This window comes from Varanus komodoensis, unplaced genomic scaffold, assembly GCF_004798865.1.
Source record: "Varanus komodoensis strain SLA01 unplaced genomic scaffold, ASM479886v1 scaffold60, whole genome shotgun sequence".
NCBI lineage: Eukaryota > Metazoa > Chordata > Lepidosauria > Squamata > Varanidae > Varanus > Varanus komodoensis.
Window position 1 is genome coordinate 231,863 of NW_025336223.1, and position 23,620 is coordinate 255,482.

Sequence of the window (23,620 nt, forward strand, 5' to 3'; positions counted from 1 at the left end):
ATAAATGGCCTTGTAGCAGCTGAGGGCCTGTTACAACGTCAAATGCTAAAGAAAAACCAAGGAGAACCAGGCACCCTACAAGTGTCCTGAAACACACTGGCCTGGGTATACTCCAGCTGACATGTAGAATGAAAAAACATGACTACTGTATCTCTACGGAACTGGGCTATCACTGGTGATGTGCCGCCAAATGCATTGTGTAGCTCCCTAGAAATACATCGTGTAGTTCCCTAGACATAGCCATGACTAAAAATAGTGAATCTCAACAGGACTGAAAAAGAAAAAGTTATTGCAGATAACGAGCTAAATATGATCCAACAATGCAGTGCAACTGCAAAAAGGGCAAACGCTGTTTTGGGATACAGTAATGGAAGTATGATTTCCAAATCACGAGAAGTAGTAATTCCTCTACACTCCTCACTAGTCAGATCTCATCTGTGGCCTAGAATACTGTGTCTAGTTTTAGGCACCAAGATGTAAGGGAGGTGCAGAAAAATTTGAAAGCGTCCAGAGGAGGGCAAGAAAACTGATCCAGAGTTTAGAAATACTGCCCTGTAAGGAGAGTCAGAGAACTGGGTATGTTCAGCCTTGAGAAGAGAAGGCTGAGGGGGAACACTATATCACTATCAATACCTGGAATCATACTATATAAGCACTGAAAGGATGTCACAAAGAAGAAGGTCAAGATACCTTCTTGCTGATACCAGAGTGTATGATACAGAATAATCAATTCAACAACCCAGATTCAGGCTGCACAAGTTTCCTCACTCTCAGAGCAATAGGACATTGGAGCTACTTCCCTACAGAGGTTGTGCGCTCTCCCACACCAGAGCGAGAAACTGAGCAGTCGTCTGAGTGAGATAGTGTAAATTGGGGACTTAGAGCAGCAGGGGTTGGACCAATGGCCTTCATGGTCCCTTCCAACTCTACAATACTATCTCGAGAAAAAAGCAGTGAATACCTCTCTGCTGAAAAGTGGTTACTCACTCTGGGGAAGTATATGGCCACTGATGATGTGTGACATAGTTCCCTAGAGATATTTGCAGCTTTCTTGTAGAAATATTCTTAAGAGGGTTTATGGCTGTCCATGCGTTCCTAAGTATGGGTTGTTTGTAACGCAGACATTTGTAAGCCGGGGACTATTTGTATATAAATGTGTTGTATCATGGAATAGTTAGAAAGAGCCAATAAAGCCAGTTGAGGGGGCCAACCCCATGCTTACTGCAGAACTCCAAGCTTAAGCATCCTATGCCTATTTGGCTGCATTTTCAATGCCTCCAGTGTGAGAGAGCTCAAAACCTCCCTAGGTAATTAGTTCCATTTTTGTATCGCTGTAACAGTCAGGAAATTTTTCCCCATGTTCAGCCAGAATCTGGCTTACTGCAACTTGGGCCAATTCTGCGTCCTGAATGAAAAGCTATTGCAGCCCACCTTTGTATGACAATTTTTCAAGTACTTAAAGAATACTAGCATAGCTCCCTTCAGTCTTTTCAAGGCTAAACATGACTAATTATTTCAGTCTCTTCTCATGGAGCTTTATCTCCAGCCCCCAATGATCTTTGTTACTGCTCTTGAAGTGCAGTACCCAGAAATGGATCAGTATTCCAGATGAGGCCTAACCAGTGCTGAGTAAAGTGGAAGTAATGGTTAGTACTACTACTGAGTAAAGTAGTAATTAGTAGTGATTTGGAAGTGAAGTTTCTATTAATTAAATTAGCATTTGCCTTTTTTTCAGCCACATCACATTGTGGACCCATATTCAGCTTGTGATCTACAACAATGCCAAGATCCTTCCCAGTTGTAGTGCTGTTGAGCCAAGTCTATTCCATCTTGTAGCTATGCATTTGGTTTCTTTTTCTTAGGTGCAGAACTTGGCATTTGTCCATGTTAAATTTCATTCCGCTGATTTCAGCTCAGCACTCTATCAAGATCACTTTGAATTTTGTCTGTTTTCCAGGGTATTAGCTATCCTACACGATTGTGTCACCTGCATCTACTCATTCAAATAATTCATAAAAACACTGGATCCAGACCTGAACCTTGAAGTACCCCACTCATTGCCTCTCCCCCATAACCAGCTGATAGTTGGCTGTTGTTTCCACCTGATAGACATTCCATCTAGCTCACTTTTAGCTAGTTTGCTAAAGGGCTATCATGGGTACTTTGTCCAGTACTTTGCTGAAGCAGATTTATCATGTTCACACCATTCCCACAGTTCATTAAGGTTACCTGATATTTGGGGGGGTGGGGGGAGATCAGAACAGTCTGGCAGGATTTGTTCTTGGGAAATCCATTTTGGCTTCCAGTAGTCACTGCACTGTTTTCTCAGTGTTTGCAGATTGACTGCTTTCCAATCTGTTCCAGAATTTTCCACAAGACTGATGTCAGATGGACTGGTCTGTAGTTCCCAGGGTCCTTCTTTTTCCCTTCCTGAAGATACAGACACTATTAGCCCTTCCGTAGTCATCTGGTACTTCCCGTCCTTTCAGAGGTAAGAGACAGTGGTTCTGAGAGTTCTTCTGTTAGTTTTTTTTTTATTACTCTAGGATGCAGTTCATCAGAACCTGAGGATGTGAACTCATTAAAAGTAATGAGGTGTTCCTTACCTTTCCTTACTTATCTCAAGTTGCAGTCCTGCCCTTCAGTTTGTACATCTTTCTTTGTGAGGGAGGTCATTAGATCCTCTTTTGGGAGAAGGCTCAATAAGCTTTTTATGTATATATTATGCGAGTGTGTGCGGGAGGAGCAATTTGCAGGTAACAAGATGATGCTGTGGAGGAATTTTTGGAGCACAATGTAGGTTGCGTGAAAATCTGACAAGGGTGGATTGCTGGAGTGTTTAACAAACTATCTGCAATCCTAAAACAGCCCATGGGTTTGGTGTGACTTTTCAACTACCCCAACACCTCACCGGGTTCGTATGTGACAAGAAGTTGCATGATTGTGGTTTGCATTGGCAAGCTGGTAGTACAATCCATTGCACTCAGTAAGTCATGGTGGGCTGTGGTGATTGGGCAAACCAGGTCATACGCATTCATCTAGGAACAATGATCTTGTTAAGTTACACAGTCATGACAGAGGGACAGAGGCACATTTTAAATTATTTTTTGATTTAGTGTTCCAAAGCAACTTACTGTTACACTTTACCTAGTAGCTTTACAAACATGCACCTTTAAGACTTAGTGACGTAAATACAAGACACAAGATTATGTTAAACAAGAGAAGTGGGTGAAATCTCTTTATCAGAGTTCACTGTGCAATCAAGTGTGCTGGACAGGCAAGCAATGCAGTTGATTGTAACGGTTCTAAGATGGGGATTATTTTAACCAATACCGTACTTCAGAGACATTTGTGTGAAGTATCTTTAGAGCATTCAAGCAGTGAAAAACATCTCCTTTGTGCAATTGAGACCCATTAAAATGACTCTTTGAAGTAACTAACAAAGCAGCACTGTAAGGATTACCTTTCATTACTCCCCATGGGTTAAATGCCTCCCATTCATTGCCACTAACTAGGATATAAATGAAAGAGGACCAGGATCTACCCCTTGCCAAACAATCCAAGTAAATTTTCAAAAAAGATCAGAAAGGCCATTCAGAGGCCCATGAGAAAGAGTGCATTAGCACTTAGGAAGGCATACTAAAATATTCAAGAATCTAGCTACAGAGGAGCATACTGATTGGAAACTGTCTAAATTGCTTCCAGTTAAGTAGATACTTTGTCTTTCAAAGATTTTCTACTAATCCAAAAGCACTGAACTTGCACTTATAAACACCACATCTGCTATTCTTGGCTAAAGCGATGGCAGGAAAGAGGAGAAACAGCAGAAAGGGTGGAATTATTTATCTGCATTTTCTGTGCGTAAACAGTATGAAAAAACAAAGCAAGAACAGTATCTAAAGTTTGAGAATACTTTGATGAAGCTTTAAATGACTGTGGGTATGGTGATTTGGATACACAGACAACAGAACAATCTCAAATTCAGAGACAGAAAGGCAAGTGGTGTCTAAGTTTATTGTTAGAACTGCCAGAAAATGCTGTCAGTGGAATGAACATAGGACACTGCACCTAAGTGAGGCTGACTGTATGCATCAAATGATGCCAAGATCGCATTTTATCAAAATCATAAGGAAACACAGTAACTGGAATACTGCAGCTGTTTTTTAAGAAAAAAATACATCTACAGTTCAGCAATACCTTTATTTAGAGGGGGCAAAATGTCATGAAAAAGTGTGCCAGTTCTCCAGAACTGTTCATGTGGGCTGAAAGGTACAAAGAGCAGGAGCTGGCATAAGAAGTGAAACAAAAATGTGCAAAAATTAGGCCAATATTCTAGTCATGAAGACCACACTAAGACATATTCTCAAGATGCAGACTGCAGACTAAATGAGTATCTGCAAGGTGTTAGATGTGTTCGGGTCACACCTGTGAGTCTAGGATGATGCAGCAATGACTCCAACTTTTGAAAACAAATACTGGATGATACTCAGACCCATCACTGGCCTTAGTGAAATAACAGGCATTATTTCATAGCTGAAGCTGCAAGATTTAATTTTGTGTTATAATGAAAATCAAGTTGTTATGAATGCCCCACTGAATATTACTGAACTAGAATGGGAGGGTCTGTGGAGAAGGTGGAATTCACGTTTATTGCTAAGTATTAACAATTTCTGCAGAAGAAAGTGTTCATTTTAAAGCATTATTCCCAGGAAAGCGCTTCCAAAATTTCAAACAAGGCTGGGGAACCTCCTGTTTTTGGACTACAGCTCCCATCATCCCTTACCAAAGACTACCTAGCTAGAGTTGAAAGAAGTCCAACATCTGGAGAACTACAAGTTCCCCAGCCCTGACCTATATAAAAATCAGTCTGTCTGGAGATTCCAGTAAAGTATAAATACTCCATACTAGCATTCACTCTGCTAAATGTATGCACTCATATCCACAGTCCAATCCTATGAGCACAGAGAAAGCTTTCACTACAGGCAGAACTGTCACCAGAAGCAGATGCCAACTTTATTACAAAGTACTGATCAGGTTGCTTCTCAGGATTCCTCAAACAACCCCTTATTATGAGGGCAGCACTAGGATTCCCTTCTTGGACTGCTCTATGCTTAGAGCAGAGGCCTTTCTGTATGTCTTTCTGCAACATCCTCATGAGAGCACGAAATGTCGTTCCTCAAACAGTGCTTCCATTACAGTGGCCAGCACTCAATCCAAGATACTGGGTCCAATGGTGAAAAAAGCTCATCACTCTGCAATGCTTAAGAAGTCACTGTGGAAAAAACAAAAGTTGATAGCTTTGTAGAAAAACACACCTGTCACTGGGACAGATGGGAAACCTCTGAATTAACACAACAAATGAAGTGTTGTGTGAGGAATACAAATACTATGTGTGGAATATGGTTGCACAAGTGTCACTGATGTGATATGTTTGACACAGCCCACCACTCCAGAAAGGCAAGATGTATCTAAGAAAGACAAACAATGAGTTGCATGACAAGAAGATCAAGAGTCCAGCTTAAATAAATTAGCAGTGACAGGAACGGCGAAAATTAAAGTCCCGTTAAGCAGCATGCAGGGTTAAAGTATAAAGCAGCATTCCCAGTCTGGTGCCCTCCAGATTTTGGGGACCAGCTTCCATAAGACCTGGCCAGTATGGCCAATGGTAAGTAATCCTGTGAAACGTAGCCCAAAACACTATGAGGACACCAGTTTCAGGAAAGCTGTCAGAGAGAGGCATAGTTGTACTGCTACAACAGAACTCTGGTCAAAAGCAGCGAAGCCACACAAAGAAGAATGTACCCCTAAGGCATTTTTGTACTTTGGAGGAATGTTGTAATAGGCAGAGACCAAGCACCTCCATAAAGAGAGAATGTTCAAGTATGATAGATGCTATAACACTGGGGCATACAGCCCGGCACCCTTAAGTTTTATTGCAATGACTAAATATGGTCCGCTTCACATCCAGCCTTGGTAGTGAAGCAGTCTAACCACCCTTTTAACAAGCCAAGGAGGCCTCAAACCTTCATAAAGGTCCCTGTGTCAGCTTCTCCTAAAAGGCATGAAGTACACTGTCTTAAGTAATTCTATGCTTTTCCAGAACAGACACGTTTTCCATGAGTGACAAAGTAAAGGCAGGTTACAGTAATTTTTCAAAAATGTCCCTCACACAGGGGATCAGGCACTGTGATTCTTCAATTGCATTTCTAACATGATTTGCTTGTAGTCTTTTCTTATCCCAGCAGAACTTTCTGCATCCTTCGGGCAGCAACAATGGCTTCATCTTCAGAATCAGATTCACTTTGGGAATTAGAACTCTGAGATGCTGAACTGCAGGGGGAAGAGCACTCTGGAGAACAAAGGTAGTGCATCAGCGGAACACGGTACTTCCCACAGAAGTCGACAAATTTGATTTGTCGGACACAGCTGTCAAAATAGACTCCTGCAGACAAAAGAAAAGCAGCTTCTGAGACAACGAAATGCTTCATATTTTTATTTGTTTTGTTTTTTGTATGTTGTTCATATAGCCTAACAACACTTCTGCACAAGTCACTAATAAACAACTTAAACCAGCAAAAGGTACATCCTAAGTTAATATTGTTGAACTGATCAGGACACAGCGGTAGGTTGTGGTTCATGAAAAGCTGGATATCACCACATCACCACAGCACAATTCACTCTCTCCCATACCACTTAGAAAAATGCCCAGTAAAAAGGAGACATGGTAGAGGCATTCAAAATGATGCACCATATGGAGAAACACTCAAACCCGGCGTGGCGCCATGAAGCTGAATGGAGGAAGGTTTAGGACAGATAAAAGGAAGTGTTTCTTCATATACCAAATAGTTAAAGAATGAAATTCACTGCCACAGGAAGTGGTGATGGCCACTAGTCTGGATGGCTTTAGAAAGGGACTGGACAGACTCACGAGGGAGGAGACTGTCAGTGGCTACTGGCTTTGCTGGCTGTGTGCCTCCTCCTCTCCCAGAGGTTACAAGCCTGCAGGCACTCATTGGTGGGGAGCTGGGGCAGGAGAAGGCCTCGCACCCACCCTTCTTGAAGGATCCTGTGAGCAGCTGGTTTGCCACTGTGTGTATGCAGTGCTGGACTAGATGGATATGATATGAAGGATACTTTGCTCTGATACGATATGGCTTTTCTTATATTCTTCTGTCTGTTCTGAAGCAAGCCCCATTAACTTGGATGCAACTTACTCCCAAGTTAGTGTGTAGGATTGCTGGTTAAGACCACATTCTCTTTATCCTGGCAAGCTTGAGAACTACTGTTACACCATTTCACACTTCTTATTAAGAGGCATCAGTCCAAATTACTGTTATGTTAGCCTGCTCATGGCAAGAAGAAGATCTTTAAATGAGAAAGGAAGCAAGGCCATTCTGTCACCTCAACGGACAGACAAGTATCTCCTGGCTCCTTCTCCCCCGAAACAGTTTACATCCTAGTTGCTTGTTATAAGAACTCTGTTGCTTTTAAGAACCCAGGCACAACTTGTTATTCTTTCTTTTCCCTCCTCTGCCCTTTTTCCTTTTGTGTCATGTTCTTAACTTGTAAGCCTGAAGCTAGGATCTGTCTTGGTCTTTTAAAATTTATCTGGGAGCCTTTTTGACGGAGAGCAGGCAAACAAGTTATACATAAATGTGAAGTGTTGAGAGCTAGTTTGCTAAGAGTGTGATTGATCATGCCAAAATGGATTTCATACTATGAATGTAATACCAAGATTTTATACTATCATCTGTTACACCCTCTAAAATAAATCTCCACTCAGCTGCCACTTTGTTTCCAAGTTTAATGCAAGGTGATACTCATCCTCAAACCTTTAACATTCTAAATGGCTTGAGACTTGGCTTTTATTTATTTATTTATTTATTTAAAACATTTTTATGCCGCCCCCATCGCAACAAAGCCTCAGGGCGGAAGGCCTGTGTGAACTTGTCTGTCCTTTTAAGATCAATCACGGCACCCTCTCTCTTGTCTACAGTAGTATGACTGCTGCCAAAATATGAGGGTTCCCTCTGTAGCGGTACCCTGTACATGAAACTTCCTCACTCAAGAGATTAGGTCAACAAGTAAAGACCTTTATTTTTAAACAAGCATCTGAGTGTTTTATTTAGTGGCTTTCCTTCTTTCCTTCAGTTTTCCTTCTTTTGCGTTTTTACCTCTGTTATTGTTTTTAGGTTAGTGTAAGTGTAGTTTATGGATTAGTCATTTTTATACCTTCTATATATTATAACCTTTTATCCATTACCTTTTTGGAGTGGAAAAATGGAGCATATGTTTCTAAATAAATGTGAAAAACACTGAACTGGTTCCTTGAATGTCTTGAAGTAGATTTAAAAGAAGTTAACTTGCACACCAACTTTTGTAATATGGGTAGTGTGTAGAAAGGCAGGACAAGTACTATCACAGAAGGAGGAAACAGAACATACCTCCACATTTAGGATTGGGGCAGTTGCTGGCTAAGCTCAAATATCGGAACAGATTTCCAGGAAGCTCCGTAGGAACAAAAGGAACGTTTCGGGTTTTAATGGTGCGTCCAGCCAGTTCCTGGAGACTTGGAGGATTGTAAGTCAAGTCACGGACAAATCGTACAACTAGTGGATTCCCACGCAAACTCAGTTCTTCAAGGTGGACTAGATTAAGGATCTCTCGAGGAAGGTAAGTTAGTAAGTTATTGTGAAGGCTAAGGGACCGCAGGGAATGCAACCTGTCAAAGAAATGAAAAGATGAGGTAAGGCTGTGCCATAGTTTAAGTTTCTTGATTCTCTCTTCCAGACGCTTTCCAAAGAAAACCCTCAACATTTCCCAGGTCAGTTTCTGCATACTCCTTCCAGGAACCTCTAAACATTAGAGTATAAGCAGTAATTGTGAGCAAGTGAATGTATTAGCCAGGATATTTAATGCAGGGTGGATAAAAATGATTTTTTAAATATAAAAATGGATTTTTTAATTTAAATCAGATATTTTGGATTAAAATAGGATTTTTTAAATTTAAATTGGATTTTTGAAAATAAAGTTTTTTAAATCTATCTAAATATAACTGTCTATTTAAGATACATTAGAGTCCAAAGGTTATTCATCATGAGAGGAGGATTAGTTTATAATTATGAAGCATGAGGCTGTATATTCATGCAAAGTTTTTTGGTAAATGAATCCCATTAATCCATTCACAATGTCATGCTCTTCCAGAGGTTCCTGTAAGATTATTGAGCAACTTTTCAATCTCATAAATATTATCACAGATGCTTGGTTTTACAATTTTCAAAACTGTGAATTTGTGTCTGCAGCGATCACATGCATCTTCTTCACAGCAAAACTGTTATGAAGTAAACATGTAGAGTTGACCTTAATCCCACTGTTATTTTGCAAATCTATGTACACAGAATCAAGCCCTTACCTCTTAAGTATTGAGTTTCAAAAAATGAATAAATACAAAGAATAAAGATTGTTGGGAGTGGAATAGATCTGCACAAGAAGCTAAGTGTAAGGTGATGGTCAAACAGCAGAAAACTTTGGATCTTTTTGTATATAGCCTAAGGTTTATCACTTTATTCTTTCTGTGAAGGAGAAAACCTATCATGGCAGCAGGCTGTAGAGGAGGCCCAGTTCGGGAATATTTTAATGAAGTTCTTCTACCTTCAGGCACAGCAGACATGCATGGAAATTATATAGAAAACCATGATTTAAATCTGGTCTTACCAGTGATTTAAATCATTATTTAAAGCATGATTTGATTTAAATCAGATCCAGCCTGATTTAATGCAACTTCCCCACCAGCACAGAATAGGACTGCTTAAATAACCTCTGGGCTAGTGGCCAGCCAGTTCCAAACCTCCTCATACAATCTGGTTATTATAATTGGATGGAAAATACCAAGGACATGGAGATTGCTGACACAGAGATTACTTTTAACTAGAAACAATAATTTCTTCCCCTTACTGGTCTTCTTGGAAGAATTTGTTTCTTATTCTCAAACTATTCAATGTCCACAAAATGATGTGGCAAAATTTCGTGAGTAAAAGAACCTTAAAACATATTAGTAATATGTATATGTCAGAAATATACAGGAGATAACTGGATGCGACATCTTGCAGTGCTGCTTGTGGGTAAACTTAAGCTGACCTGAGGGGGTCCCATCATTAAAGGTGGCATGAAATCATTTAAAACATAATCAAAGCTAAATTTTATCAAATAGCTGGGAATTACTTTTATAGAAGCAATGGGATGAGAGGCTTTGGGACTCATTTGCCTTTCACCCCCACTGTTACATGTGATTCCACAAATGCCCAAGCTGCCAAAGATCTTTCCAATATTTTTTTGTTACAGTTCTTAACTTTTCCCAAGAATGCAGCTTCTCCCAAAACATCTGATTCTTCTTTCCTTCCAAATCTGCCTTCTCTTTCAACCTTTTAAACACTATTTTAGGCCTCCACATTTTATGTTAAAACTTCCTGCAGCACTTGAAATTCTTGACTAATCAAGAAGGCTAAGCTCAACCCAGACAATGTCTGGTGAGCTCACTGCAATTAATTTGCAAAAAGTCTCTGTGTTTTGCAAAGTGAAACCTATCTCTCAGAGTAGATAGTTCTGCACCAAAGAGTTGAGCAAGGTCTAACCTGTAGCTGAAACTCTGGAGACTTGCTGGCAACTGCCCAAACTTTTGGCCTTTTGGTTCCAGCAGATACAGATAAAATAAGTTACACTTTAATATCCAAACTAAATACAAAACTATAAAGCAGCTCTGTTTCTTCATAACATGGGTACTGTAAATCAGCCTAAATTAACTTTTTGTTGCTCTGTTGCTACATCACACACACACACATTCTGGTTTAAACATACAGACTTCTGATTTCTCCTAACTTTTTTCTTTGCAACAGGTTCACTGGCTTCATTGGGAAGTATTCTGTCTGAGGCATTATGTAGTGTTAGATCTACGATGGCTCTCTCACATGATGATATCATCTTTTTATATTGCAGTCATCAAGCAACAAATAGGCAAGAGCAGCCTTTCAGTCTTCCCAAATGTGAGGAAACAACGTTTTCTCATAGCAATCCTATAGTCCCATGCAAGCATCCCAGGATTGCTTGTAATATTGCTTGTAAGTTTTCAATAAATAAATAAATCCCCTTCTGAAATTGGAGACAGTGCTCCAACCTTGAAAATGTGACCTCTGCCCGCTCACAGTCAGTGTAGAAACTTGATGTCACAGAGAGAGTAGAGAGGGTGCTCTGGCAGGTAGAAGAGACTGGAGTAGCCAGGATACAATTCATCCTGTTTATTCCAGCCTCCTTCCCTCCCACACTGAAGCTCCCTTGCTAGGCAGGGGGAAAGGAAACCAGAGGATGGGGGAATAAAGATTACCTCTGCCACTCCTCCTCCTCTGGTGGCTTTTGTCTGGCGGGTCAAAGGAATCTCTATAGCACCCAGTTACTATCAATTGTGCCCTTGCACTGCAATCCTATGCATAGTTGACTGGGGTATATAAGTTCTATTTAACTCAGTGGCTCTTATTTCTGACTAGCCATGCCTTGATTATTTGCACTGTTAGAGAGGTTAATTCCCTACATAGAAAATATATGCAAATTGTCATAACTATACAATTTGCTATGTTTTTACATGATATAAAACTGCAGCCAGGCACAACTCCCAAACACTTTAAGTAGTTTCACATGTAATAATCAATACACAGCTTGCATCCTTTTTCCAACTCTCAAATGCTTTCTCAATATAATCGTATTTTATGAGCATTTCAACTCAGGAGGTCAGAGCTGGGGAGATATTCAATAAAGGAAAAATGTTAAAAAATACTCACTGTGCCAACTGAGGTGGAATACTTTGTATCTTATTATCACACAGGACTAAATAACTTAGCAAAGGCAGGTTTGCTAACTCTGGTGGAATTGATGTAATGAAGTTTCCTCCAAGATATAAAAATTCTAAACTGAAAAACAAAAGAAAATTGATACATACAATTTATGCCAACTTTTCTCAGCTGAGTTGTCTCAGCATGATATTCATGGTAATTACAATGCATATTCATAATTATTATTTTTCAATCAGCTACAAACCCACAATAGTCTGGAGGGAAAGGTTTCATATTCTAGTGTGAGAGAATTCCTAATAGTTTTTATTTAATGCCCACAATGTTTACTTTCAAAACTAGACCATGCCTCTTCTCTGAAGGACTGAAATGCATTGGTTAGAAAATGCTAAGTGGATCTTTTCTTGGAACTGAAAGAAAAGCTTTCTCCTTGAGTCTAAAACATCACATGCATTTTTCACTCAAGCTAACTTCAAGTTTAGGCAGGCCTCTTAATGGACTGTTTTGTGACCAGGGGACTTGGATGGATTCTTATCATTCTTATCTTTAAAAGGAGGGAGTGAGAAAATTCCCTACTAGTAACTATCATGACAACTAAACTAGGATTAGAAGCAAACAGGAAAGTAGTGATGAGAGAAGAAGGCTTAACCTGTTTGTGGGTTTCCCACAGTCATCTGCCTTGCGACTGGCAGAAACAGGATTCTGGACCACTTGAGATCTTGGGATGCTATTTTTATTTCTTTCCTATATTTATATTCTATCTTTCTTTCGCGGAGCTCAAGGTACATGAAGGTGTCCGCTCAGCATTTTACCCTCACAGCCTGTCGAGGTTAAGCCAGGTGATGGTGACTAGCCTGGGAACACGCGCACGCTGCACCGCGCAGCCGAGCCAGAACCTGGCCCCGCGCGACTGAAGCGCAACGTGCTCCCCGCGACCCCATCCCGCACTAGGCCGTTCTCCGCGGAGGAAGCCAGGCCCAGCAACCACCCGTGAGCCACGACCACTGAGCAAGGAGCCGCCGTGGTCGAGCTGGACAAGCCCGACCCTTCGTTCCGTCCCGGAGGAGGGTCTTTTGTGGTGGGGGGCGCCCGCCGGCGCCGTGCCCCGGCTCACCTGCGGAGCTCCTGTATGGCGGGGGGAATGCTCTGGAGGCGGTTGCTGCCCAGGCTGAGGCTCTGCAGGCGGTGCAGGCCCAGCAGCGAGGCTGGCAGGTGGGTGAAGCGGTTGCCGCTCAAGTTGAGGACGCGCAAGGAGCGGCTGAGCGGGGCTCTGGCCAGGCTTTTCGGGAAGGAGCCAGCGGCGCCCAGCCGGTTGTTCTTGGCCAGCAGCGTGTGAAGCCGCGCCAGGTCCAGCAGCTCCGGGCCCAGTACCGACAGCCCCGTCCCGCTCACGTCCAGCACCTCCAGCGCCGGGAACGAGCTCCCGAGCCCCACCGGCAGCCCGCCGCCGGGCGACAGCCAGGACGGCGGCAGCACCAGGCGCCGCGAGGACGGCTCCGCGCCCCCCCGCAGCCGCAGCCCCGCTTCCTCGGCCGCCTCCGCCTCGTCCGGGCCCGGGCCCGGCTCTTCCGCCATCGCGCTCGCTCGCTCGCTCGGTCGCAGCCCCGGAACCTGCGTATGTGCTCACCCCCCTCCCCGCCCCGCCGCTTTCCGGACAGGCGTCCTGGCACTCCGCGGGGAGCAGCCTGGGGCCGCCTGGGGTCGCGGGAGCGGCGGCGGCGGCCTGCTGCTCTCCGGGGCGCCCGGTCGCGCCGCTCAGTGCGGGCGGGGCGTTACTCCGCCATGCTCGCACAAGAGAGTTCCTTCGTCCGGGAAGCGAGACTGTCGGAGACAAGGCCAGGCTGTCCCAGTGTGGGGCAGAGCACTGGCCCGGTATCCGGGCTCTGGTCCCATTCGGCTCCCGCCGAAGCTCACTGGGTGACTGGGCCGGGCACGGACTCTGAGCCTAACCTACCCCGCAGGGTTGTTGTGAGGACAGAATCGAAGGAGGAGAAACTTGCAAATTGCCTTGGGTTCCGCACAAGGGGAGGAAAGGGGGATAAAGATGTTTGGCCTGATCTACCAGTTTTCTGTGGAAACAAGCTGATACAGAGAAACTTTTTGCATAGTGAAAGTGCCACAAGCTAAGCACAGGTTTCCACTTCACAAAGAGGCCTAGTCTACACCAATCAAGCACTGAAGTTGCAGAAAGGAGATTTGCCCAGCAGCTCATCCTTTGAATGTGTACTTGGAAATGTGTACTTTAAAATGGCCTGTGAATTCAGTGGGACATGCTTCCAAGTATGGTATACAGGAACTTCATTTTGAAAGTAGGTGAGGAGGAGTTTGAGTCAGGATAGAGCATGTATGAAATGGTCATCTGACGGAAAAAGCCATACTGTGTAACAAATCATGTCACATTAAAAAATATGTCATTTTTTAAGTTGCTAGGAGGCTTGTTTTTGCTGTCTTGTAACTCTTGGGCATTTTACAGCTGTGATGATTTGTGTGGCCAAAAAACAAATAAAACCCTTAGAAATGGGACCTGTACAGAACATATCTGGTATTTTGCAAAACAACACACAAAACTTGGGATGCCTTCCTCAATAATCTGAAGAAGCTACATTATAACAAGAGTGCCTGGGATAGGTATCCAACCCAGTTGTACCTCTCTTTGAACGGGGAGCTTACAGTGCTCTCAAGGTTAATAACAGAAATGAATGCACTGTAGTGTTAGCAAAATTTGTTGCCTTCACGGCCTTTCAACTCATAGTGGTGGGACCAGAAATACTTAATTTTTCATTTATTAGAAAACAGAGAAAACAAAGAATAAAATATCTCCTGTCTGAAAATGTCATTGGGAGAATCAAAGGAGATTCAGGGCCCAATAGTAATTCTGTGCAGTTCTACAAAATAGAGGTGAGCAAGACATTTAGCTAGGACAAGGAGAATCTACACTAAATCAAGCTTACAGTTAGACTTGTGAAAAAGATTCTTTGGACAGATTTATGTAATTTATTATGGAAGTTGTATGCTTTCCTTCTGCAAAGGCCCTGGAAAGCAAAACTTATTGTAAAGCTAAACACGCAGTTATAATGACAAAATAATAAAAGCGAAACAGGTGTCCCAAATGAACATCACCAACAGTTCTTATCCCAGTTAGCCCCCCCTCCCCCACCTGCTGATTGCTTGGTACAACATATATTAATTGAAATGAGTGGTGTGAGGGGGATAGCTTCCCATGGGCAGTTTTTTAATCACTAAAATGTGTTCATTGATAAAATTAATTAGCAACATAACAGATGAAATGCAAGTAAATTCAGCAGTTGTGAATTTGTGATTTTTTTCATGCATCCCTACAAAGCAGAGATTATTCAATTAGTCATGTTTACAGTTTTCAGTACCTTACTTTTTTTTCCTTAAGCAGTATATGGAAAGTCACAAAAATCACAGAGTCAAAAGCTGCCTCAGAGGAAATGAACAGTTTGTATTAGGAGGAAGTTGTTCCTAATGCTTAGTTGAATTCTCTCTTGGAATTTGAACCCGTTAGTTCATGTTCCCATTAGTACGATAGCAAGAGAGAAATAATTTGCCCCATCATCAATGTGATCATCTTTCAAATAGCTGAAAATAGCATTCATGTTGTCTTTAGTTTTTATTTTTATCTAATTTATTGACACACTGATCCTGCAAGGTAGGTTAAACAGTTAAGGACTGGTCTATTGCCATTAACTTTGTGGCAGTGTGAGGACTGGACCTGGGCTTCCTTGAGCTCCAGGGCCCCAACATTTGTCCATAGGTGCAGTGATTTCTTCCACGAGTGGTGCAGCCAGCACCCCCACCCCCACCCCGCCGAGTTGACCAGGGGAGATTGGGACTTTGCACTGTGCACTTTGTACTATGATTGTAGCCACCGGACTCAGTTATAATGGAAGGAATGGCCCTCTTCTTGGACCTTAGGTAAATGTTCACTCTTCCTGAAGTTCACTGTTCATGGCACAGTGGAAAGCTTACTCTTGGACTGCTTGATGTACTGGAGGGTGGGCAGCATTGGTGCGCTGGTGGGACTAGGTCCTTCTGAGTCCTTAAATATCAGGTCTGTAGCTAGTATTGACAGGACTTTCATTTCAAGCACCAGGGACTTTGCAATCTGAAACACTCTTTGGTGTAGAACTGAGCATTGTCCTTGAGAAAAGAAGGTTTGATCCCCAACTGTTACATCTGGGAAGGTGTGGAAACCCCTGTGGACAAAGTGAGGGCAAAACAGGCCCAAAGAAACCTGCCGGGTCACTTCCATACCCTGTTGTGGGAGCAGGCCTTAAAAGCTTTAGACAAGGCAGAACAGAAACTGCAGAAAGCAAGACTGATAATACCAGGAATAGTACCATGGGGAATAACTGGTGTGCCACCATGGAGAATAGTGGCCAGTGTGGTGCTGATTGCTCATCACAGTAGCAAGAAGGGGAATAAGTTTAATATGAGCAACAACTGTCATCCTGTGGAAGGCCTTGACACTGGAGAAAACCTCATGAGGAAATGAACAATGCCAGGGAATCTGAATGATCCTGATGGAACTGTGCTGGATGGGAGAAAAACTTATGAGGTGAAGATGATGGTGAGCAGTGCTGGGAGATGGATCTTTGAAACCTTGGTGTTTTTCGTTTGAGCTCATTCTGTGACAGCAACTTCACTGGCAGGCTGCACCTTCTCTAGAATAATAGTAGGTGACCTCAGACAAGGAAGTGGAACAGAGGTGGTTGTGATTCTGCTTGTGCCAAAGCTATCAGTGCCAGTATCAGATTTTCTTCTTCAGGTTCTTTGGCCCTGGCCTCAAAAGAGCAGTGAGGCAGGTCTGACTAGTGAGTACAGGGGAATTACTACTTCTCAAGATTTGGAAGTCATACTTCTGTTAATGCATCCCAAAATAGCATTTGTCGCTTTTGTATCTGCATCACATTGTTGGCTCTTATTTAGCCTGTTGTCCACAATAACTCCAAGGTCTTTTTCAGTTCTATTGAGTCACATTCTCCTTGCATTTGGTATCAATGCATTTGGTTTCTTTTTCCTAAGTGGAGAACTTGGCACTTGTCCGTATTGCATCTCATTCTGTTGCTTTTGCCTGCTGGCACAGAAGATTACACCACGGGTCCTTCCATCAGAAGCCTGTTAGCACTGTCTTGATGCAAACAGATGAATCAATATTCCATTCTGCCATGGCCGCTGCTTTTAAGGCCTTGTTGCACAACGGCATGAAGGTGTTTCGTAAAAGCCTGGCAGAGTGCGCAGCTGTCCTGACGGCTCTCCTCTGACGCATGCACAGAGGATTGCTGGGCAAGCTCCCAGCAGAGGTCTGCTCAGCTGTGGAATGTTCTGCATGATCTGCGCAGGCACAGGATCTGTGTGAGCCACAGAGTTCTCTTATCCAGAGACAACCCATTTGTCCAAGTAGCACAGTGTTACTCCTCTGAAGAGTAGCCACTCTCTATGGCTTCAGAGAAAGGTCCTTCCTGGCCCTGCTACTTGAAATTGTTTGAGCTACCAGTGACTGAGCCTGGGCCTTTAATGTATGCAAAACATGGGCTCTACCATTAACTATGGTTACTTGCTGTAATACCTGCTACTACCTGGCTTCTCCTGTCTAATGCATAAATGAGGAGTTCAGAAAAGAACCATGACTGCAGTGGTCATGGTGGCCCGATGAGAACTGCCATTCAAATCAAATAGCATGGATTAGGAAACAGAATGCCTAATCTGCTTGCAGACCTGCTTCTTTCAAACTAGCAAAATGGGACCAATGTAGAAAGTCCTGCTAGTGACAGAGCTAGTGCTCTTAAATGCAGAAATTATGAACTATCTTGCTATGGCAAATTTGCAGCACTCTGGTTTAACAGCCCACTGGGTCCTGATCATCTGCTACCAAGTACAATCCCTCATTCCAGAAGGTGTTAGGGCTTGGCTTTGGTTAGCACGAATCAGGTGGCTTGCTGGCAATACAATATTTCTAAGAGCTCTGTATAAATGGGTGCAAGTTGTAGATGGCAGAGGTCACAACACTCCTGGAATTAATTCCAGCATTTTATAGTCCATCTGTGCTGCACAGTGCCAGAACTGCCAGAGTATATTTGTAACATATATACTCTCTTGCTTTTGGTGGGATGCTTTAAAGATAAACAGAGAGTGCAGGAAGTGTGGCTTCCAAAGGCAATGAAACGTGGAAAATTCTATGCTGAACTCAATGCACAACCCCAAAACATTTCTGCCTCCACCCCAGCAGAAGTGAGATGCAAGGGACCATCCATAGTACATCTGGACCACAGCCTCAACTGTGACTGAAGGATATTAAGGCTCCAGGATCAAACTGCTGAGATTAGAGTAAGTTTTCCTCATTACAATGCCTGTCCAGTGTTACATGATTTGTATTCAGCACATATACCTGTGAGGAAGATAGGAAGAGTCAAAGGTCTCTTTTGGAGAACAAATTTTATTTACCCAGTCCCTAAGATTATTTTTGGCAACAAAGGAGCCAAAAAGTATTTAACTCTGCAAACCTATCATCACTTCTTTGCAAGTGAGTCCCACTGGACTTGGTGGCGTTTCCCTTTTGAGCCCAGCATGACTCTCTCCAAGAATGAGGCTGTTCAGAATGATTTACATTTTCCTATACAGAGTGTTCCACCTAGAACCCAGTTTTCCCTCAAGCACGTGTAAGAAAACAACAATGTCTTTGATGTTTATTATATCCACAGAGGAGTTCTCTTTGATTTTATTGCCAAAGTTCCTAAGAAGCATGAGACAGACTTTGGTCTCACACTAAGAAATGCAATGTATTTATGGGCTTGCACATTTTCCTTCCCTTACATGGGGGTTAGGGTTCTATCCTTTCACTGTATGGAAAAAACTTTGGATCAACATCTTGCCTGCAAATCCCAACTGTGCAAGTTCTTCTTTGGAGTTTACAGCAGCAGTGCCACAATTGGAAGCAACAGGAATTTACACATCCTGATAGCAGCAGTATCAAGAACTGCTCCCAGAATAGTGATGAGAGTCAAGTTAATCTATCCTCTCAACAGCATTGGAAGAACTTACTATGTGTTAAACATTTCTGTTTCTTCCCATTTAACTTACAAGACTGACTCTCAATTCCTGGAAAACTGAAGTCAGAAATCCCTCCCCTGAAGGAAATATCCTGTCTCCTCTGAAAACTCTATTCTGCTCTATCATGCATAAACCATGGCTCTTTATCATATAAGGGATGCTGAATTATCAAATCCAGAATAGCCCCTAATGCTCTGGGTCTCCTAGGTGCTGCATTGATTTTACTTCTTTGATACATGCAGCTATAATACAAAGCATGAACCCAGAAGTACAGCATTTTTCAGTAACTATAAACAATATCTATAAATCAAAGATATAAAAAGCTCAGTTAAAAGTCATTAATTAAAAAAGACAGTGTTAAGAATGTGATACGAAAATATACTGTAGCACCTTTGCAAAGAGAGAGGGAAAGAAAATGTGGTCAATTTGGAATGCACAATGCACTGAGGCTATTTTGGCTTCTTGCAGGGAGAAGCCTCTATTTATTAGGAACTCCCATCCACATGCTCAGTCAATCAGCTGAAAGGACCAGATCATTTATTGGAGCTAAGATGCTAATTGAAACGGGGTAGAGCAAAAGGGGGATAGGAGGAAGGGTGTTTGTGAAAACAGAATGGGCAAGTATCAAGGTAGGTTATAGTCGTACGAGAAATTTCCTTTCAAGCTCTTGGGGACATTCTCTAGAGGCAAACTATTCATTTGGAAGAACTTCCCCATCTGCACAAAGTCCTGCAGCGGTCATGATTATGGGTAGCCATGATGCTTCCCCCAAGTGCCCAAAGTACCAGACTTGAAATGGTTTGCTACTTTCACTAATCCCCATCAGTGCAGCTCTTTATCCTCACTATAGAAACCATAATTCAGGGGGGGTTCCTTTGAAATGAATAAAACAAACAAACCATCTTTTCTTTGTCCCCCTCCCATCGCTATACAATGTAAATATCTGTGACTGAGCAGTAAGTCCTAAACACATTTGCATATTGAAATCAGCACTGAAGGAAGACTGGTGGGTATGTCAGGCAACACCCCCTGTCTTTTGAACTTCTTCACTTGTAAGTTCTTTTTATATCTCTTTGGTGGCTATTTTCTTGATCTTCTCAGATGTTTCCTAGAAAAAAAGAGAAAGAGAAAGCATTTTTAAATGGCTGTAGTGTAATTTTCTATGTTGCTGCCATAGCTCTATACATGTAGATCGAAAAACAGATTCTCTGGTTGATCTCTGCATGCTCAGTTCTTACCCTAAAAGGTTGTTGAGTTTGTTTGTCTTTCCAGTTAAGCTGGAAAAGTATGTAAAATGTATATATTTCAGAAATGTAATGTGAGGAGCAGCACAACATTTTTTATTTGAATAATTGCTTAAGTGACTGTACATCTGTGTTTTTCCCCATCGCTGCTTAGTTATGAACCATCTGCAAAAACAAATTGCTTAGCTGTAGACCATCTAATGGAAAAATTCCCCTTTCTCTCATAATGCTAGAAATGAGTTTTACTCAATAAATTGAAATAGGTTCAAGACAGAGAGTGAAGTAGTTTCAAGGTTCAATTTGTATTCCAGGAAGTACTTCCTGACAGTTAGGACCCCGAAGGTATGGAATGGGTTTCCACAGGAGATGGTTGAAGCCCCATCGGTGAGGGTGTTTAAGGATAGCCTGGACATGCACAGGTTGGTGGCCACACATGGTTTTCGCAAAAACAGGTCCTGCCAGACAAACATTGTGGAATTCTACGACAAGGTTTTGAGGTGGGTAGATGGGGGGGATGCAGTGGATGTGGTTTACCAGGATTTCAACAAGGCCTTTGACAAAGTGCCCCATGATATCCTGGTTGAGAAACTGAGGAGTTTTGGGATAGACCAATGCACTGTCCGATGGATTAGGGCATGCTTGATTGACCAAAAGCAGAGGGTAACAATTAGTTGCGAATCATTGGGATGGCAACCAGTGACAAGCGGGATCCCCCAGGGCTCTGTCCTGGGGCCAATCCTGTTTAATCTTTTCATCAGTGCCATGGAAGAAGGTGTGAACAGTCTGCTGATCAAATTTGCGGACAATACTAAAATGGGCAGTGGCCACAACTGAGGAGCAGGTACTCCAGATCCAAAAGGATCTGGACAGACTATGGAAGTGGGCAGGAGACAACAGGATGGCGTTCAATGTGGATAAGTGCAAGGTCTTGCACTTGGGACATAGGAATGGGTGTCATAAGTACAGGTTAGGGGACAAGTGGCTGGAGAGCAGCACTTGTGAAAGGGATCCCAGTGTACTGATTGACTGCAGGCTAAACATGAGTCAGCAGTGTGACATGGTGGTCAAGATGGCGAATGCCACTCTTGGTTGCATAGCCAGAAACTTGGCTTCTAGATCAAGAGAGGTATTGCTACCACTCTATACGACTCTGGTGCGCCTGCAACTGGAGTATTGTGCTCAGTTCTGGGCTCCACATTACAGTAAGGATATAGCCAGGTTAGAGTCAGTGCAGTGTAGGGCCACAAGGTTGGTGGCCAGTTTGTAGGGGATGCCGTATGAGGCGAGACTGAGGGAACTGGGTCTCTTCAGCCTGGAGGAGACTCAGAGGGGATCTGTTGGTGACACACAGGTATGTGAGGGGATGTCACACGGAGGTGGGTAGAGACCTGTTTTTCCCCACAGAGGAAGGCAGGATGCGCTGCAATGGAGCAAAGCTCAGGGAGCCAAGGTTCCATTTAGATGCCAGGAAGCACTTCCTGACAGTCAGGACCCCGAGGGTATGGAATGGGCTTCCACGGGAGGTGGTTGAGGCCCCATTGGTGAGGGTGTTCAAAGATAGGCGAGAAATGCACATGGTGGGCATGTCGTGAGCAGAGCTGGCTGGAGCCGGGAGTCAGAGTAGATGGCCTGGGAGGCCCCTTCTGACTCGCTCTGTTTCTATGTTTCTATGGTAGGGAGGGCTCTAGCCCACCTAGAGAGGTGGTGGGCTCTCCCACACTAGAGACACACACAAAAAAACATTGACAGCCCTCAGAGTGGGATGGTGTAATGTGGCGTCCTGCAACAGCAGGGGGGTGGACCTGATGGCCTTCATGGCCTCTTCCAGCTGTACTATTCAATGATTCTTTAAAATAAGCCCACAAAAGTTACTAGCCTGCAATGTTTTAAAGAAAACTGCTGTGCTAATTAAAAATGCTTTTTACATGCTTGCTGGCAGAGAAAGAATTGAACAATCTGCTCTTCCTCTGCCAATCCACTGCTCCGCCTTCATCAAATTCCTTGTCCTATAGTGGCTAGATGAGTTGCTAAATACAATACTGGCTGAGGCATTCCCACCAGCCAACAAAATACAGATTCCAGTATTTACAGAATCTCATATTGCTTCATGAGACTAAAAACAGAAATCATAAGTAGCTATAGGAGACTAAGCACTCGCTTGAGCCCATTATAACCTGATGCTTTTGCAGCTCTTGAACATATCTGGCCAGCTCTTCTTCAGTCAGGTTATCTTCAGGCTGCTGTCCCTGAGAAGGCACTTCCTCATTCTTACCTGCATAGACAAGTAACATTTAGCTGGAAGAAAACAATATTTAGGAGGTTCAAGGCAAAGGAGTAAAGCAAGTTCTATCACCACACCAAATTTGATTGGTATCTTTTGGTAAGAAGACAAAACCTACTCGAAGAAGAAAAATATGACTGAGGAATATCTCCGTATGCACCCTCTGACAGTGATGATTATGAAATTCATAGGCATGCCACCAAAGCAGTGAAAGTTTGCAAATCCTATTCTGAATGCCTATTTATTGTATTTCATTATTATTGCATTCATTCACATATATTTCACTCAAGGGCCTGAAGAACCTCGAAGTGAACAATGAGAATATTGGAGCCTTCCTCTCTTCTCTTCTCTTCTCTTCTCTTCTCTTCTCTTCTCTTCTCTTCTCTTCTTTTCTCTTCTCTTCTCTTCTCTTCTCTTCTCTTCGGGTGTATGCTGCCAGTATATACCAGGGTATATGCTACCAGTCCTATACTCCCACTCCCCAAAAGCAACCATGTGGTAGTAGGGCATCTGTTGTCATACTTGGTAGAGAAGCTTTGTTAGTTTTGTACTTCACCAAGACAACCTACTAACAAGGAGGAAAATGCAGTTCTGGCCCCATCTATGGGCAAAGCCTACTTTATTAATGTCTATATTTATTTGCTCCCTGTGAATTTCCCCTCTGTTCACTTTCTTTCATCCAGATGTTATTACTCAAAAAGATTTTTCTACTAAGTTACCTCTAATACTTTTTTCTTTATCCACTCCCATGATCCCTCCTAATCTCGATCCCTTGTGCCATGTTCATTTGTTTGCTGTACCTTCCTCACCTATTCTTTGTGACCTTATTTTTTCCTCAGTTACAGAAAGAAGGCATGTGTTGATGCTTAGAGTAAAGCAAGTCTTACATTGCTGACAACATCTTCCAGCAGAAAGTAGAGGAAGGAATGAGAGAATCAGCTATCCACAATTTAATACTAACTAACAGGGATGGCCCAATGGACAAAATAGAAGCCATGGGAACTCTGGGGGAAAGTGACCATGTGATACTTGAATTCTTAATTATAAAGGAGACAAAGGTTAACTGCAGTCAAACATGTACTGTGGAGTTCAAGAAGGCCAGCTTTAACAAACTCAGAACAATGATAAGTGAGGTGCCATGGCAACTCATTCTTAAGGGAAAGGGAGTCCAAGAGGGGTGGGAA

The 23,620-nt window shown here is 42.8% G+C and overlaps 2 protein-coding genes across 2 annotated transcripts in view; both read right to left on the reverse strand.

Moving 5' to 3' along the window:
* Nucleotides 1-3,995: 3,995 nt before the first annotated feature.
* On the reverse strand, nt 3,996-13,419 carry LRRC58 (leucine rich repeat containing 58). Its single transcript, XM_044449735.1, has 4 exons — nt 12,952-13,419; nt 11,829-11,957; nt 8,445-8,722; nt 3,996-6,442 (listed from the first exon to the last, which is right to left on the reverse strand). The coding sequence occupies exons 1-4, from the start codon at nt 13,410-13,412 to the stop codon at nt 6,234-6,236; spliced, it is 1,077 nt and encodes a 358-aa protein (XP_044305670.1). The 5' UTR covers nt 13,413-13,419; the 3' UTR covers nt 3,996-6,233.
* A 4,861-nt stretch (nt 13,420-18,280) lies between these two features.
* The window catches only part of FSTL1 (follistatin like 1), a 51,984-nt gene continuing 46,644 nt past the window's right edge, over nt 18,281-23,620 (reverse strand). Inside the window, exons 10-11 of the mRNA XM_044449755.1 lie at nt 22,330-22,427; nt 18,281-20,019 (exon numbers count right to left, since the gene is read on the reverse strand). Of these exons, the coding sequence (XP_044305690.1) occupies nt 19,975-20,019; nt 22,330-22,427 (143 nt within the window). The 3' untranslated portion in view covers nt 18,281-19,974. The remainder of the gene's footprint in view (nt 20,020-22,329; nt 22,428-23,620) is intronic.